We start from the raw sequence: 18,820 nt of genomic DNA on the forward strand, positions 1-18,820 counted from the left end.
GTTAATTCTCTTGACTGCCATGTTAAGTGGTCTGGAAATGAGCTATTAGCTGTGTGTAAAACCAAAAAGCTTGTTGTACTTATGAGCTTAAATGCGAAGCTGCAGCATTATTGACTATGGGGTATATATACAAATCCAAAAACAACTTGTTCACCCACTTCACAGGTGATTTTCTGACATTGTTATTTCTGCTTTAAACCCCTGCAGAGTGATCAAGGTGTCCCTTGATCATCTATCAAAGCATAAAAGCTTTTAGGGTCGAGTTTTCTAAAAAAAAATCATAAAAAATGGGAAAATAAAACACAAAAAATGCATAACTAATGTGAAAATACACATTTTTTCTTATGCAAACCATCAATCCTCTTTTAGCTTCTTACCTCTTCTTTTTTTTTTTTTGTCAGGGTCTAGATGAGGAGGCGATTGTTGACCACGGAAAGACGAGCTTCGCCACTCTCTCAAACTATGAGAAAGACGATTTTGAAAGTAAGTTTAAAACTGCCAGACCACAAGTATTTTTCTTGCAACTATTGATATTTCTTGTGCTTTACTGTGTAATGGAAATGTAGGATTAAGCCAGCACTCATCAGGTGGAAACACTTTCAAGATTCAAGTAAAAGCATCTTTCTTCAAGTGGATCCATAACTATAACTTCCTCTCAGTATTATCTCAGTTTTAAGGCACTGCTGGAGCCCTCTGCTTTCTGTCCAGCTAAGCTGTCCATTTTTTTTTCTTCTCTTCATGCTCTTTCATCTCCTGCGCCTTTTTTCTGTTGTCTTTGCTCTCGGTGTTTGTCTCCATCTGTTAGACTTGTGCTTGTGTCCCTTACGCTCAATCCTTTTCTCTTGATTTTAATCCTCCTCCCATTCAGATCAAAGAACGATGACTCATCTACAAAGAAAAGGGTATTGGTAGCAAATGCAGGGTGAAAATGGGGTGCTGTCTTTTTGCAATATGGCTCCTTTGTCGCAGTAACAATAATGAAGAGAAGATCAAACTGGTGTGGGGTGTCACGTTTATGGTTTTCCTCCATATTTTTTTTTTATTTGAAGCTCTCAAAAGAATAGGAAAGAAATTAATTGCCTTTTTTTCTTGAATGTGTGTGTCCCTGGAAATATGATACTGCTTTCACAGTGTAAACCTTTTTCAACATAGTTTAGTGTTTTTTAATATTAGTGTTTAATTCCACTTATATCCCTATATAAGCTCGGCAACTTGCAGATGTGAAGCAGGAGCCTGAGAGGAGCGTAGAGCTTTAAAAGCCAACAAGAAAATCACTCCTTTTGCTATGTTTTTAAAGCTTGGCAGCTAAATTTTTAATTAACTCTAGCCTGTACATTTTATAGTAACTGATGGTTGGTGTAAAGTGCATTATTGTAGTGAAGTCTGAAATGAGAGCATGGATGACCTTTTCAAGTGAGAACTTGAATGGTATATGTGCCGTGAGATCTGCTCCACAATCTAATTATTTTTTTCTATAAGTTAAAAATTTAAGCTACCGATATGCAGGAAATGACTATAGCATTTCCACTCTGCACAGTTGCAGTGTCGGGATTGTCCACGAAAAAATGCACAAAATAATGTTGCTGCACATGTGGTTTGTGAGCTGTATGCTGTCGTTATACCCGAGGAGTTATACCTCGAATCTGTCAGGTTTGCTAGATATAGAACTGTTACTTCTTTATCCGAAGAGAAAAAAAGTTCAAATTTTATGTAGATCCATTATAACAAGATGTATAGCAGTTGTGGTCATTTAAACTTGAGCCAGGATTTGTTGATTTAAAAATCATATCCTCATATATTGAACAATATTTTCTTTCCTTTCAGATACACAAAATAGAAACAGATTTCTATAATATTTGTTATGTGTAGTTATTTATTCACTCATTTATGTTCTGCTTGACTCTGGATCTGCTGGTTTTTGTGTTTGTGGCTTCCAAACAGGTGTGTTGGGAACAGGTAAGTTGCACCGTGTCCTCTGGCAGACAAATGATTATGTTAACATGCATAAGGAGGTTGAATGGTGTTTCTCCCCTCCTTTTATTTCCTACACAAGCAGACAATAATTAATAAAATTTCAATGAATCTCTTTTTTCACATCCAATTATTGGTGCTGGTAAAGTGTTTGCAGATTAGAAGCTGTGTCACAGTGTAATACAGTGTGTCAATAGATATTGCATCTTTACTTTTCCTAGGCCACAGAGCAGTGTACGTGGGTGTCCATGTTCCTCTTGGGAGGGAGAGTAAGCGGAGGCATCGCCACAGAGGACACAAGCAAAGAAAGAAGAAGAATAGAGATTCCGAGGAGGGGAAAGAAGATGGCAGGGATTCTCCTACTTATGGTTGGCGACTATTTTGAACTTAATTGCAATTTCATCCATATCACATGCCATTTTTTTTTTACTTTTCTTTCTCTAGTCTGCTCTGTTTTCTTATATCCCATCCCACAGTATTGTAGCTTGCAGCTAGTGTGTACCTTTGAACCTTACCTTATCTATTACCGCACACTAATGGGCTTCCTTCACATATTAAATAGAATCTCCTATAATCTAGAATAGGTAGAATCTTTTAATATAATGAATGAAAAACTCCACATAAAATCTTTAAGTAAAGCATCCACAAAAAGCTTAAGTTAAAAAAAAATGTAGCCACTGTGTGCAATTAGATAATTACTTTTGTTTAACCCTCTGATTTTCTCCATACGTCAAACAGTGCAGCTCTAAAAGGCATTAAAGGCCGCTGTGAACGGCCTCTCACAGACTGAAGGCTCCGGCATTTTAAGTGATGTGCGTACGCATTTGTGATTGAAGTTGCTGCGTCATTCCAGCTGTAAGACTCGTAAGCAACCAAGCAGTACTTTGAACTCGATGAAAGACTGAATCGAGCCTTGTAACAGTGCAACTAACAAAAGATACTTTTATTTTTAAAGCACGGTTTTATCATTTAAAGTGTCAATATTCTGAGGTAGACTTTTTGGGATAGGACTAAAAATGTGTTTTATAAAAACAGTTTATCACAGTGATACAGAGATGACAAACTAAAACACTTAAGTGTGTTCGGGATGTTTATAAAAATGTTTCAGTATCTGCTTTTGCTCCAGAAAATAAATGTTTTTCAGTTGGAAATCAAGTGTTAATATTGAGTGCGTAATAGACACCAAATCACCACACAATGTACCCTTGTGTTAACAGAAAGTAACTCACCCGTTTTCACTTCAACTATTTAATTTCTGCCTCCTTGTGGAGTTTAGTCTTCTAATATACTTTATCTATTTCCTTCTTCTCTGTGGTTTCAGATATCCTAATACTGTATCTCTTAATTCAATCAGACATGAAAAGGAAGTTGCTAAAGCATCCGAGTTTTATTATTCTCTTTAGCACACTTCTTGGTATTCTTCCTCAAAGAAAAGCAATTACATAGATGGTTGTCGTGACCAGCTACACATAGACGCAATCCATCCAGCTTTATAATTGTAGATTTAATCTCTGCTTTCACAGAGCATTTTCCCACATCATCCTTTAGAGTTGAAATAAACATTTAAGAATAAGACATCTGCCCTGTGCAATTTTCTTGTGAAGTAAGAAAAGTTGTTTACATTGGGCCACTAACCAAAATGCTCTGAGTTTATACTTTATTTTGGAAACTTCTATCTTCCCTGCATTTCCTGACAGTTTGTTCAGTTTCTTTAATTTTATTGTTATTGTTATAATTATTGCAAAAATGAACCTTGGCCTTTTGTTCCACTCTCTGTTTAGACACGCCATCCCAGAGGGTACAGTTCATCTTGGGTACAGAGGATGATGACCTGGAGCACGTCCCTCACGACCTCTTCACCGAAATGGATGAGCTGTCCTTTAGAGATGGCACTGCCACTGAGTGGAGAGAGACTGCCAGGTTAGGAGGCAGATGAAAGTGTGAACAGCATAACAACCATATGAAGTTTAAAAAAGACAGAACAGAAGCCCACAGCACAGATCTATTGGCTTTTTAAAGAAAAACCCATTAATTTTCAGTTAGATTTAAAAGGGAAGGTGTTACCTAAGGTCTTTTTGACAAATAATCACAGCTATCAGCTTAAGTGGCTTATTTCTCAGTAAAAAATCATTGTGAACTTTAGAATTTTTCTACTGTGAAGTACTTTAAATGACAATTGAATAATTCCATAATGCCTTCACAGCATTTTTAATGCCCCCAGAATCTGCAGCAATCCTGAAACATTTCTTTCATTGAACAATCTCAATTTTAATTTGATATTAAAAGAAAACTAAACTAATATCATACATAAACATTTCCAGGGTTGTTTGCTGTGGTTTGAAATAAACTTGGCAAAAAAAAGTAAATAAATTTGGTCGATGATTCCTTTGTTGTTACAATGCTTCTTGGCAACCGCCTGTTTGTTATAAATGGTCCCACATTTGTAAGGAAAATGTATTTACTGGTTGATCCGCAGAGTTGAGTATGTGGATTGTGCCCATGAAAAACTTGCCGAATCTTCTCTGCCAATGCCAAACGCCCTATTCTACTTTTTGTCTGGATTATTTATTGGATTGAATGATTGACGTCTGAAGAAACAAGACATATTGGCAATTTAACAATTCATTGAACAAACAGGGGCCTCAGTAGCACGTGGAAGAACCATACACTGCCACAATAGCCTGACATCTCCTCATGCTGGTCACCAGCTTAGTCAAACACTGCTGTGGGATGGCATCACATTCTTTAACCAGCATTTGTCGCAAGTCAGTGTGGTTGTCTTGGTCAGAGAATAAACGGTTTAGCATTTGGCAAGTTTCTTATGTGTGCAACCCACATACCCAACTCTCAACCTAGATTGTCAGTTGAGCAGATTTATTGACAAAAAGCATTTTTACAACAAAGAAATAATCAACCAAATACAAACTTTTGTGCTAAGTTTACGAATGACGACCTAGCTTCCCTGGCATCTCAAAGACTGACATAATTTGAACTGAAACTTAATTTGCAGTGCTTTAGAAAAAAAAATGCATCTTGGCTGACAAGTTGCTGCTCTAAGTGGAGGAGTTTAAGTAGCTTGGGCTCCTGTTCATAAGTGAAGGGAGAAGAGAGTGGGAGATTCGAAGACAGATTGGGCCTGTGGCAGTAATCCTGATGCTGCATTGGTTCATTGTTGTAAGGAAAGGGATCAGAAGAAAGGCAAAGCTCTTGATAGTGACCAAAAGAATGAGATCACTGATACAAGCAGTGGAAATGAGCTATCTCTGAAGGGTGGCTGGCCTCTCTCTTAGAGATGGGGTAAGGAGTTCAGTCATCTGAGAGAGACTCAGAGTATACCCACTAACCCTCCACATTGAAAGGAGCCAATGAGGTGGCTAGGGCATCTGACGAGGATGCCTCCTGGGCACCTCGTGGGTGAGGTGTTTTCCAGGACACACTGGAAAGACTACATCTCTTGGTTGGCCTGGGAACGTCTACCCCTGTATAAGCTGGAGGAGGTGGCTGGGAAGAGGGAGGTGTGGGCATCCTTGCCTCAGGCTGCCCCCCCCGAACCTGTTTCTGATAAGCAGAAGAAAATGGATGGATGGATGGATGGATGGATAGCATCTTGGCTTTGCAAGCCAGCACAGACTCTTACTGAATTGCAATACAGCTTGTATGTGGGTACAAATAAAACATTGTCGTCTTTCTGTACATGTCTGTTTTTTGGCGCTTACCTACAGATGGCTGAAGTTTGAAGAGGATGTGGAAGATGGTGGTGAGAGGTGGAGTAAGCCTTACGTGGCCACATTGTCCTTGCACAGCTTATTTGAACTGCGTAGCTGCATACTTAACGGCACAGTTTTGCTGGATATGAGGGCCAGTAGTATCGAGGAAATCGCAGGTAAATTTACAATAGAGGACTTTTACATATCATTGTTATATTTTTTAGGTAGCATTGCGATTACTATGAAATGCATTGAATTTATTACAATAATAATTACATGTTTAATGGTCTATATATAACCTTCTTTGTGTGTTCTTGTGTGTTTGTGTTTTTGCCGCTGACATTGTGTGACTCAGACATGGTGATAGACAGCATGGTGGCGTCAGGGCAGCTGAAGGAGGATTTGCGTGACAAGGTGCGGGAAGCAATGCTGAAGAAACACCATCATCAGAATGAGAGAAAGCTCAGCAATCGCATCCCACTTGTGCGCTCCATTGCTGACATAGGCAAGAAACATTCTGACCCACTCTTGCTTGAAAAGAACGGTGAGATCCTACGGCGCACTCACATTTCTTTTTCTCCGATGTTTTCCACCACTGGGGAACTGTTCTTAAAAATCCACTGTTCAAATCCCTCAAAGCCAGCGTAGAAGGTGGATGGTTTAAAGTGAGTAAAATTGTTGAAGCACTCAGTCCCCTTAGTGAAAAAGAAATTTGAGTGCTAATTTATGTGCTAACCTGTATGGCTGGCCTGGCTTTGGGGTTTGAATTAATTGTTTTCACTCCTCAGGGTGTGACATTCAGGAAATAACGCTTTACCTGCAACTGGAGTCAGCATTGTGTGCATCTTTTGTTTTTTGACTAGGCATGGCCACAGTGGTGTTGCACATTTTAGGATCTTGGGTTAGATGCCTGAGGTTTTAACAATGAATGAAATATCCCATTCTCCACTTCTCTGTCTGTGGTTTTTGTTGGGCTTGCATTTTCGCAGCATTAAAACTGAAATGCAAATGTGAGAGGTCAGAATTCTCTCACGTTGTAGGTTTGTGATGGTAACAGCTGCAGTCTGAAATATGTATGTTTATATGAATGTGTTGTGTAGGACTTATGAGTGGTCTGTGTGTGACAGAGCACATTTCCTCGCAGTGCACCAACTCATCCTCGCCTGCATGCAAGCCTTTCTGAACTCGGAGCTTTGCCTCACTCATAGTGTGTGACCGGCTTATTTGGAGTTGAGTATAACACGTTGTTTGTCCCTTGGAGAGCCTCCCACATGCCTCACTGAATCATTCTTGGCTTCTTCTGCACACAGCCATGCTTTTAGCTCACGTTTATGCAAGCACGAATCTCTAACTACACCTCTGTCACCCTATCGCTGCCCACTCTTTCTTGCTGTCTCCTTCAGATACCATTTCTGTGATGTACTGCAACTTCACATGTTTTTCTTCTGTTCCATTCCTTATTCCTTGTCCCACCCCATCCCTCCCTCAATCCCCTCTTTCCCCTATTTGCTTTCCCTCTCCTCCTCCCCCCCTCCCTTATTTCTTTTTTTTTTTTTTTTTTTTTTTTTTTTTTTTTTTTTTGCCATTGTCTCCTCTGTTAGGAGAGGGCCTGTCCTCTTCACGTCTTTCTCTCCACAAGCCAGGGACAGCATCCTCCGTATCCAACCTGTCCCAGAGACGAGAGTCCAGAGTCTCCGTTCTGCTCAACCACCTGCTGCCCTCTTCTTCTTCCAACACTGGGCTTTTCCCAGGTCCTTCTCCCTTTACCACCCCTCAGGCTTTACGCCGTTCTCAGAGCCCATCACACAGACAGGGCGTAGTCCTCGGCCCACAAGGCATCCCTGAGGTTGTGGTATCTCCTCCAGAGGATGAGGACCCACCAGAAGAAGAGGCGGTATCACCACAGCTCAGCCGGCGAGCATCCTCAGCATCCCAGAGCGTTGAGCTGCTGCCCTTAGAAGGCAAATATCTGTGTAGCCTGCCAGTGTGAGTCACAGCTTGAACAGAGAACACTAGCACTAGCATGAAAGCTCTGCTCACTGTTAACTTCCAACCTTGCGTCCATCTCATAATTAATCCACAGCAAGGCTCACTCACTGAATACTGTGTATATATATCAATAAACGTTTTGACATTACTCATTGATGAAACCTCTGCTTCCCTTCCCTTCTGTTCATCTCTTCCACCAGCCTGTTCCTTTCTGCTATCTCTCATCCCTGTTTTGCCCCTTAAACTTTGCTCCACACATTTTCTAAGCATCTACGCCTTGCTTAGCTGAGTCCATCTTCACACCTTCCCCTTGTTGTGTTTGCATAGCTACCCCCAAAATCTTGTGCCGATACTTCGTCATCTGTCTTTTCATGTTTTTGTTTACACATTCTGCTCACCATGACTCACATTTATTAGTTGAAAAACTTGTTTGAAGGGGTTTTGTTATTGGGTTTATTTCACAATGAGCAGTTTATCAGCCCAATAGGTCATTCAGTTCATCTTCGTTTTCTGCAGTTCAGAGTTGCACAGCATTAATTACGTAGGCTAGATATGTTTATAAAAAAATCCAAATGTATTAACAGGGAAAGTGTAACTCTTATCACTGGTGTCACATAAATCTTTTGATAGTGTGTTCTGTATGTTTTCTGTGGAGGTACAGCTGAAAAATGCTGCCTAGTTTTTGTAACCCACTTTAGCCATTCTTAGTGTGGGCATCGTTAACTGGAGCTGCTGGCCTTTATTTTTTTGTGCTGTCCTGCTGTTGTCAGTGACTCACAGCACTGTATAAAGAATACATTCCCATCAATTAATTGGGGACTTTTGCACAGTTAGAGCAGCACTTATTGATTGTTGTTTGACGCAAATCTTGCAGAAGCCTTGGGACATTTCTTTTGCTTTTGTGGTGGTGTTTTGGAACTAACAAAACTAGCAATACATCCTAAATCCTTTTAGCTATGAGCATTTGCCCTCAGGCGACTGCTCCTTTGATTTCACTGAAATGTCATTCAACTTGTGCTTTTCCTATTGCATCATTTGGCACCCATTCTCATCATTTGGCATCAGTTCCACAGATAAACATTCTTTTACCCGTCTAAGAGTGTAGAGAGAGCAATGTGTGCCAGCAGCGTGGCCAAAAATAAGCCTGTGATTAGAGCTGGTGTGATGTTACTGTATGTACCATCACACTGGCACCTACTGTGACTTTTTGTTCTTCCCGAACCAAGCGGTTTTAATTTATTATTAGACTCTGTGTGCATGTGTGTACGTACGTCTGTGTTTGTTTCATTCTGGGAATGGCTCCATTTCAAAGTATGGGCTGTTAGAATCCGCATTCAGTTGATGGGAGCTGAATCTGAAAGGTTAGGGAGGTCTTATTATAGCTGACAAGCTTCTGTAATTGTACCCCCTCCTGGGGAAATACATAGAATTAAGAGCAGGCTTCAGAGGAGGCTTTCAGGCCTTTCCACTTTCAAATCATTAAATTTAATAATGTCATCTGGTGTTGGCTGGAGGTTGTAGAAACTGTACCGTTGAGCTAAATGGCTAATTATCTAACAGCTGTATAAGTGTATATGCCATGTCTGGAGGCTATTTGAAGTCTAGCTTACATGTTACAAATACATAGAGTGAAGGTATTGTAGATATTGAGTTGACAAGAGGCTATTTATGTGTAAATGTCATGCACCCATTGAGTGTGCTCGTGTCATGTGTAAAATACCTTTACACGGGCCATTCAGGGACTCACTGCACTCCACTTGTTACACGTTAAAAGAGAGAGTTGTTGTTATTATTACAGTAGTTGCATTTAAAACTCCTTCATGCATATAACAAATTATATTATTTTAGATCTGTACATGTATTCCTACAGGTGCTATAAATGTACCCTCTAATCTTCTTTTTGTCTTTTATTGGAATTTCCGCCAGTCGGTAATTTCAGACATCTGTGCTACTTTTTTGCATATGAATGAGGTAGTGCTGTGACACCACTGTTTAAAAGGCTGGTGTGGTGGAGCATTCCAGGGCTTAGCCTTCCTGAATGAGGTGTGCTGGCAGACACAACCTAAACTAATCCCTCCCATATTTCAAGAGGCTTTGTCAGGTATGTGAGCAATCACATTTCTGTTCAGCAGTCCCAGCTACCCAGCATTCACTGGGGTTACTCCAGGGTACAGTTCAAGGGTATGAATCAGTGGCCAGAAATCACTGGCAGAAATGATACATTTTCACTTTGACTTGTGGTGTATTTCGTTTTTTATGTTTGCTTAATTATTTCTTGATGACTTTTATTTTTTTGTGGAAGTGGAAATGAAGAAAAACCTGGTAAAAGAATTTCAGAGGACAGTATGCATATGTAGTCCTTCGCTTTATATGCAGCACTCCCTCATTTCATCTCCCTCTCTCATCTCGCATAAAGTGCTAGCGGTTCCTGTATCTGGTATGGCTCAGATCGCATAAAGTGTGCAACCAGTCGTCCACAGAAATGACAGTTTTAACATTTGATCTGCCAGGACATCAAACACTTCCATTCACCTTTAGAGCAAAGTCGACATGAATTCAAGCCAAGCAGGAGTAACTTCAGTGCCAGAGCATGAGCTCAACAGACTGGGAGCATTCAGGAATACTGTAGTGTCAAATATCATCTTCCCTCTGAAGAGCTGTCACATCGTTGCTGCTCTGTATCACATTTAGTGGATTTCGTGGAAGAAATCATTTCACTTGACAGAAAAATAACATAATAAAATAGATTCAACTAATCTTTAATCAGCTCCGGCATATGTTTTTTTTTTATTTAAACATTTGGCGCAGTATGTTGGAGCCAAAAAACTGCAGAACTGATCTGGTTGAACATTTAAAGCAAATTTCCTTAGGCCACTTAGCTAAGAGCACATACAGTGTTTAATTTTCCCTTTAAAACTGAATATAGAAATATGAAGTTGAAACACTTATTTAAACTGTAATACTAAATTTTTTTTAAATAGTGTGATTCACTTTGTATCAGGTTTGTTTGCATAGAGTGATTAAATTCCACAATTGCGTCACGTTTGTTGAGCCCATGCTGTAAAGTAGAAGTACACATATCATTATATAATCTTCTTCATAATTAGACAGGCAAATTAATGGCACTTACTTTAATTATTAAAAGTTGTTATTATCATTATTAATCTTATTACTAATCACATGACAGATAGCGTTCATGGCAGACCTCACAGCTGGTCTCCTGCCGTCATTTCCTGCCTTGTACTTACACGTTTTCTACCGCCGCTTTGTCTTTTTCTCTCCTCTTTTGCATCCCAGGACCACTGGTGTCTCAGAACTCCGTCCCAAACAATCTGGATAGCAACAAGGCAATGGATAGGCGGCCATCCAAAGTAGGGGTCAGTAGAGAAAGCAGCAGTGTCGACTTCAGCAAGGTAACCTATCCCCAGTACTGAGCACAGAAACAGTCCGTGGTGGAGGGACCCATGACTGAGCCATCAGTGTTTTTTTTTTGTTTTTTTTTCCTTCAGTTTCTGGATGTTCAGTCATTTCGATGGCCTCCATTGAAAACAGCCTCTATGAGCGCCAACATCACATACCTGTCAGCCTTTTTCTTCTGGGCTCAGTAAAAGGCATTAATCATTGCTCCTCCTGTAATGGATGCAGAATAAGCATCAAAGTAAAAGTTACATAACTGTTTAGTTTTGGAAATCCGTAGCATGGCTCCCATTCATCCTACCATTTTCTAGGTCTGCATCCATTAAGTAAAATGGCAGGTTGCCATAAGCACTTGTCAATATGAAAGCATCCATAACTGCCAAAAAATAAGGTGCTGTGTTTGCATGAGTCACAGGAGATGAAGGCACAGACCCTTTTACACAGAGAGGAACAAAATGTTGCCATGCTCGGGTCTATTTTTATTTAGCGTAGCAGTAAAAGCCATTTATCTGAGGAACATAATAAGAAATGGATAAAATCAATGGACAATCTTTGCTCAGTACTATGTAGTTCTATAGGCTGCTCTCAAATCCCCTTATAATTCATTTATTATCATAGCATCCAACTGACCTGCTGCCATTCCTTTCATTTCCATATCTTCATCTCTTTTCACATGTCTGTACTTCCACTGGCTCCAAGTCTATTATACCTTTTTTAAGCTCTTTCTTCTGTGTAGATCTGTATGTATGATTTTACTATTTCACTGACTTCAGGTGGACATGAATTTCATGAAAAAGATTCCCCCGGGTGCTGAGGCTTCCAATGTGCTAGTGGGAGAAGTGGACTTCCTGGAGAAGCCCATAATTGCATTTGTTCGACTGTCACCTGCAGTCCTTATCACAGGCCTTACTGAGGTGCCTGTGCCCACAAGGTAAGTTTTTAAGAATTGTATCACATAAGGTCTTTTCTTTGCCTAAAGTTTTGTCATTAAAAAAACACACCAAATATGAAAAGTTAGTTTTTTTTAAAGCAGACTTTTTAAATAATTTGTTAATGCTGCTATCACATCGACCTACTATAACCTGTGGATTTACCATGACTGTGATCATACACAACCCTTTGCAATGCCTGGATACAAATCTTGAAACATATAATTGGGCAAAAAATTAGTAGCATGGTGTGCAAAAATGTGGGCAACGCTTGTTTTTTTTTTTTTTTCTAATCAACACGGGAAGAAGTAAAGCGATCAAAAGAAGAAACAACAAGGCTGATGGCTTAACAAACAAACATAAACAATGCAAATTGTTATATAGCTATATAGCCCCGAAATGATATCATACTTCGCAATAAAGACATTAATGATGATGTAGAAAAACATACTGAATGTTTTATGGGAGATTGCAGTAAGTAGCAGCTAGTGCAGACAAAATGAAGGGCATTCTTCACCCTTATTTTTGTCACTGGTGTCAGACTGTCTAATTTGAAGTGTGAATCTATTGCTGCAAGGCTCTTGCAGTGCCATTGTAGTGATGCAACATAAGTCAATTGCAAAAAAAAAAAAAATGTACCCTAGGTTTTTTAGGTGTTTTCGTTGTTTTCTGTTATTTTTATTACTCGTACTTAACTGCTGTGTGGATTTAATTTATTCAACTTATGATAAACCGATTCTTTACTAGGACACTCTATTTTAATCTTGAGTCATATTCTTTCCTGGTTAAATAAAAATATACTGAAAAAACTTTGACCAGTTTCTTAAAGCCGTGCTCATCCGTTGCTGTGGACTGCAAACAAAAGTTAACCACATCAGTAATTTCTATCCACTGTCTGCTCTGTCTGTCATATGGAGGGCAAATAGCCAGATCAGCATTGCTCGGTTGAGTCATTTGTTTATGTTTGGGTCGCACCTCACCAGCTGTCGGTATCTCCTCCTCATGTGGCTTCTTAGCTTGGATGCAATCAACAGTGTATTTTTACCTCAAGTGATGAAACAAATTTGCTTCCACCTTTAATTATTTTTCTTGCACATTTTTCAAAGTGTTGCGCTTTATTGGTGGTGTAATAGCCAAAGTACTTCCATACTTGTAAAGTAGCTCCCTTAGGTGAGGTTAGCTGAGGTTCTGCTCTTGATCTCACATGTCTGGGCTTGTGCTGTTGTTGTGCCCTCTAGGGAGCATAAATACATAGCATGAGATGACACCTTTTTTCTTTTTTTATTTCGGAGCTACAAACCAGCTCCTCAAAAATTTAAGAAAGACTGAATGCAGTTTGTATCACTGTCATCAGTTTAAGTGTATTTAATTAATCTGTTTCTTGTTGAAAGGTTTCTTTTCCTGCTTTTGGGTCCTCACGGCAAAGGACCACAGTACCATGAAATTGGCAGATCCATGGCCACGCTAATGACAGACGAGGTGAGAAGGACACTGCCATTTATTTGAATTTTATCTTATTTTATCTTTTTCAAATGTTAATTGAATTGTGCAACCATTCTCCAAATATATTTCATTTTCTAGATTTTCCACGACGTTGCATACAAGGCCAAAGACCGAACTGATCTACTCTCTGGGATAGATGAGTTCCTTGATCAGGTGACTGTCCTTCCTCCTGGAGAGTGGGATCCCACAATTCGAATTGAGCCACCCAAGAATGTCCCATCTCAGGTAAGTTAGGATCTCTACCACATTTTATATCAGGTGTATCTACTGAATATACATTTAAGTGTCCATTTTCATTTTAAACCTAGCCTAAAATGACATGACTGTAACAAAAATATAGAGAAAATTGCCTGGGATACACTGATGCATTAATGATTCTAAAACTGGCCATAGGTGTAGATCTCTTTGTTAGTCTTGTGATAGACTGGCAGCCTGTCTAGAGTTCAGCTTGGGTAAACAGTTGGATAAGTCATTAAGAATACAACATCTTTCATACTGTACTTCCATATATACAAGTCTTATAAACAGTAACATGTTGTTTATATGTCACATTTAGCTTTATATCATCATAATCACAGTAAGAGAGGCACCTTAAACGAAGAGAGAGGCCTTAAAAGAATTAAAACATATGGAATATATTGTTTTAAACTGTCCTACCTGCAGATAAAGAGGAAAATACCACTGCAGCCCAATGGCAGTGCACCTCCAGCTGGAGAACTGGAAAAGGAGGAGGACCATCATGCAGGGCCTGAGCTGCAGAGGACTGGGAGGTGAGTATGTAATGGTGACATTATTAAACATCTATCCAGTCAGCTGCTGTTCCCTGTATGGAAGTGACTTGTTCTGTTTATTGTTCTGTTTATCATCTTGAGTTGCAGGGGTTTGTTTATGGTTCTAGGATGTTCTAAAATGAAATTTCTGTGAATTCAAAGCTATCAGCCAAAAAATTTTTTCTAACAGAGCTTTTATTAAAATTTGAAATGGTATGAAATGTGAAATTTTAGAAGCACGACATTAGTTTGTTTGAGCAGATACATTACTCTGTTAAACTGAAATGTCGACATTTATGGATAACTGATACCACCTATCCACGGGCCACACACTGAGGACAATGTGTTTATTGGCAACCTCAGACTGACACACACTCATGTCTGTTGGAAGGCACTGTATTATTTACAGAGTCACGCTCCCTTTCACTGCAACTATAAAAGGCTTGTGCTATGAGCGAGCTACTCAGGGAAAGCTGAGCGTAAGAAAGTACAAGAAGCTAATGTTAAGGGAAAAAAAATGAAAACACGGGCTCTGTGAAAGAATCAGCAGGGGCTGTGAAGGACAGCAAGAGAGGTTATTTCAGAGGTGTGAGGGAAAGTAAATATAAAAAAAGACCTCACAGGAAGGCTTTTGGATTGGTGTTAGAGAAAAGAGAGGAGACGATATACAAGGTGAGAAATGGATTTGAGAAATAGAAAGGCAAAGGAAAAACAGGCAGAAAGAGGCTGAGTGGTCAGTAAGTAACATCAGACAGCATCTCAGTGAAGCCAGAAACATTAAATTAGTACATTTTAAGAACATCGGTTTACAGCTGACACTGTTACAGTAAGAGTCTTTTCTTTAGTGCTAATAAGCTCTGAACCAGATGGTCACATGATCCACCACAGACACTTAGATACTTAGCTTCATATTAATTGAGTTTTTGTGACAGTAATACTCTTGAAGCTTCCACTCTTCACATTTCCTGATTGAAAATATGTTGAAGTTTGCATTTTTTTTTCTTACGGTAATTGTAATTACATTACATTCAATTTGAAAATTTCAAGCACTAAAATCTGCTCTGGGAATCTTCTAGAATTTTCGGAGGTCTGGTCCTGGATGTCAAGCGGAAAGCGCCCTTTTACTGGAGCGACATCAGGGACGCTCTCAGTCTGCAGTGTCTCGCTTCTGTCCTTTTCCTTTACTGCGCCTGCATGTCTCCTGTCATCACATTCGGGGGTCTGCTTGGGGAGGCGACAAAAGGCAACATAGTGAGTCATAAAGCTTGGCACTTAAAAGTCAGTATTTGATCGCTTCATGGGTTCCAGTGGGCGTAAAAGCCCTAATCCCTTAGTCGTGTTATAGTCGAACGTTTGGGACTATTGCTACTACATATTGTGATTTTTGCACTGGCACTTCAGATGGGTTCTGTGAGGGTATTGTGAATGACGGAAAGCAAATACCCCAGTTCCACAGAATCCTAAAAATGGCCTGTATTTATATAGCGCTTTACTAGTCCCTAAGGACCCCAAAGCGCTTTACATCCTAAACGCTCCATCGTAAAATTGTAAAGTGCAAAAATCTGTTCTTTCTACCATCCATAATAGTGTTATCAGTGTTTTCAAATAAGAAATCCATTTCACAGTTTGAACAATTTTAGCTAAATAATGCAGCACTCTTACACTAGACAATAAGATGGGATCAAATGCACACATGTTACACACAACATGTTTCTGACCTCTTTAAAACACGTGTATGAGCAATCAAAATAAAAAAAATGTTACATAAAATCAAACTATTAATACATTTCACTTCTTTCTTTTTGTTACCATACAAACTGTTTAGTATAGTGTCTCTTTTTGTGGTTCTCTCTGTTCTCTCTCACTGTCTGCTTCTCTTTCATCCAGATGTCTGTGCTAGGCCAGGGACTGTTGGCACAGACAGTCTGTGTGCTGGTGTGTGTAATGCGTCTAAATAAACTCACACGCTGCACAGAGATATGACTTCGGACAAGTCAGCAGTGTGGGAACATTTGAACAGTTTATCTAGCCTCTCAGACGCAGCCCATAATGTCTGTTTAATCAAAGCTTTATGTTCTGGTCTGTGGTCTCCTCCTCATCTGTTTCTTTTCTCCTTCAGCCTTTCCCTCTGTATCCTCCTTTGTGCAATTTCACCTCCCCAATCCCTCCTTTCTTATTCCCTCACTCCACTCCTCTCCTCTGTCTCTACAGAGCGCCATCGAGTCTCTATTTGGGGCATCACTGACAGGAGTAGCATACTCCCTCTTTGCAGGCCAGCCCCTCACTATTCTTGGCAGCACGGGGCCTGTTTTAGTATTTGAGAAGATCCTCTTTAAGTTCTGCAAGTGAGTTTGAGCAAGTTTGCATTGTAGTAAAAAATGCTCAACAGTGTTTTATGTTGATTCCCATTGTCTAATAGAAATTCTTTGTCTTTCCCAGGGACTATAGCTTGTCCTACCTGTCTCTACGGACCAGCATTGGTCTGTGGACTGCCTTCCTGTGTATCCTCCTCGTGGCCACAGATGCAAGCTCTCTGGTTTGCTACATTACCCGCTTCACAGAGGAAGCTTTTGCAGCATTGATCTGCATCATCTTCATCTACGAAGCTCTAGAGAAGCTCTTTCATCTGGGAGAATTGTACCCTGTCAACATGCATAACAGCTTGGACAACCTTACTCTGTATTCGTAAGTACTGAGATTTAAGTTACATGAATGATTAAAGGTCCATTTGTTTATTATTGTTTGCTCAGTATTATATATTTTGAATTGTTTGCACAGGTTGCATTAAATTTAGCTCTTCAAATTGCTGTCTCTGCAAGAGTGCGTTAACTGATAATGAGAGAGGTTAAAATTTATATTATCTTCTTCTACGACTACTTCAGCTGACTGGTTTACTGGGAAAACTCTAAAGTCTTATTAAATTTTCATTTAATTTCTGATTTGTAACGGGCTTTGACACAACCTCAGAGGGACTTGTCTGCCCCTGGTCTCAAAGTAGGGACTTTCCACATTTTCTATTACAGTCTTTAGATTAAATTCCAAAGCATCACATAAAGTAGTTCCTTCTTAAGGAAAATATAATTTTACCCGGCAGATACACTGTAGCATGTACTTAAAGTTTGCTTTAATTGAACCTTAAACATTATTTCTCACAGAAGGCTCAAGGTACAGACTTTGCTTAGTTTTGGATCCTCTGTCCCCAGGTGTCAGTGCTCTCCACCAGCAAATGCTACAGATGAGGTCATGCAGAAGTGGAACCAGTCCGGATATAGTCCAGACTCTATCGAATGGAGCAGCCTCAGTGTTTCAGTAAGACTAGCGCACAGTGACCTCTAGTGTAAAAAGCAGAAATTACAAACACAGTTTTAAAATTGGAGAGCAAACAGTGAAGCTTAATGTTGACTTCATGCATTGAATCTATGTAGAGCACATGCCATAGCTTCCCCAAGTAGCTTTTATACCTGTGTGTGCGTGTGGTGTGTCTCCATTGCTCTACAATTTTCCCACATAAACACTTGCTAGCAGTGGAGTTTCTCTCTTCGAGTTGCTCCATTGTCTTCTAGCTGATTTCAAAAATGGCACCAAAAGAAGTAGCCAGAAATGCATGGAAGGAAAAGGTGGTGCTGTTGTACTGTGAAGTTACATCAGTAGGGAGGTGTGTGTCAGGTTAGGGTGTAAGTTACTGCATAAGGTTTCAGAAAGGTTTGCCATTACATACCTACAGCGTAGATTTAACACAGAAGTTCAATTCCACTATAAGCCAATAGTCTACATTATATAATTCACAATTTTAGTCATAAGCACAACCCCCAGCAATACATCTACCTCTGTCATACAGATGATTCGTTAAATTACCAATTTTTATCCTTTTTCTTCTTCTTTAAAGACGTGCAAATTGCTCCATGGAGACTTTGTGGGTCCTGCCTGTGGTCACCATGGGCCGTACATCCCAGATGTTCTCTTTTGGTCTGTTATCCTCTTCTTCACAACCTTCTTTTTGTCATCATTCCTCAAGCAGTTTAAAACAGAAAGATACTTCCCCACCAGGGTGAGATGTTGGGCTTAATTTGTTTATGTATGTTATTTCTTTTGTAAAACGCAGCAAAAAGAAGCTTTTAAAAGACAAAAGAAAGCACTGTTTAATCCCTAATCATGTAAAATGATGTTTAAATAGTACTATTTGAAATATGAAGCATCAGATCTGTAACATCACATGTCATTATATGTTTTGTACACCTGGTGCACGCAAGTGTGGGCAGATTAACCTAAAAGGTTCTGACACTATGTAAATGTTTGCATTGAGTCATTAGTACAGGAGCAGACTCATGTTCAGAAAGAAGAGATCTTCCTGCATCCTCCCACATAGTACCATCTACAGTGTTATCACTCGGTGTAGGCCGGTGTTGGTATTGTGTAAACTGTAAAATGTGCAACAATTACTTTGATGGAGCTGTACCTACAGAAGGAAATGATATGAAGTTAAGCAGCTTCGCTTCTTTGTTTTAGGAATACATTTATAAAGGGTGGCTGAAGG

The 18,820-nt window shown here is 39.6% G+C and overlaps 1 protein-coding gene across 13 annotated transcripts in view; it reads left to right on the forward strand.

The window, feature by feature from the left end:
- The window catches only part of LOC146549093 (sodium bicarbonate cotransporter 3-like), a 58,725-nt gene that overhangs the window by 29,768 nt on the left and 10,137 nt on the right, over positions 1-18,820 (forward strand). For 7 of the 13 annotated variants that reach the window (XM_085262136.1, XM_085262128.1, XM_085262134.1 and 4 more), the window contains exons 2-17: positions 402-483; positions 2,193-2,339; positions 3,753-3,891; positions 5,694-5,854; positions 6,034-6,222; positions 7,280-7,639; positions 10,965-11,080; positions 11,858-12,015; positions 13,405-13,492; positions 13,595-13,741; positions 14,180-14,286; positions 15,363-15,537; positions 16,498-16,631; positions 16,726-16,971; positions 17,490-17,595; positions 18,173-18,334. In XM_085262136.1, the coding sequence (XP_085118262.1) occupies positions 402-483; positions 2,193-2,339; positions 3,753-3,891; positions 5,694-5,854; positions 6,034-6,222; positions 7,280-7,639; positions 10,965-11,080; positions 11,858-12,015; positions 13,405-13,492; positions 13,595-13,741; positions 14,180-14,286; positions 15,363-15,537; positions 16,498-16,631; positions 16,726-16,971; positions 17,490-17,595; positions 18,173-18,334 (2,517 nt within the window). The remainder of the gene's footprint in view (positions 1-401; positions 484-2,192; positions 2,340-3,752; positions 3,892-5,693; positions 5,855-6,033; positions 6,223-7,279; positions 7,640-10,964; positions 11,081-11,857; positions 12,016-13,404; positions 13,493-13,594; positions 13,742-14,179; positions 14,287-15,362; positions 15,538-16,497; positions 16,632-16,725; positions 16,972-17,489; positions 17,596-18,172; positions 18,335-18,820) is intronic. The other 6 variants (XM_085262130.1, XM_085262133.1, XM_085262132.1 and 3 more) reach the window with 6 other exon arrangements.

This window comes from Mchenga conophoros, linkage group LG22, assembly GCF_057382185.1.
Source record: "Mchenga conophoros isolate Kocher_MC1m ecotype Shallow Benthic linkage group LG22, M_conophoros_male_GT1.1, whole genome shotgun sequence".
NCBI lineage: Eukaryota > Metazoa > Chordata > Actinopteri > Cichliformes > Cichlidae > Mchenga > Mchenga conophoros.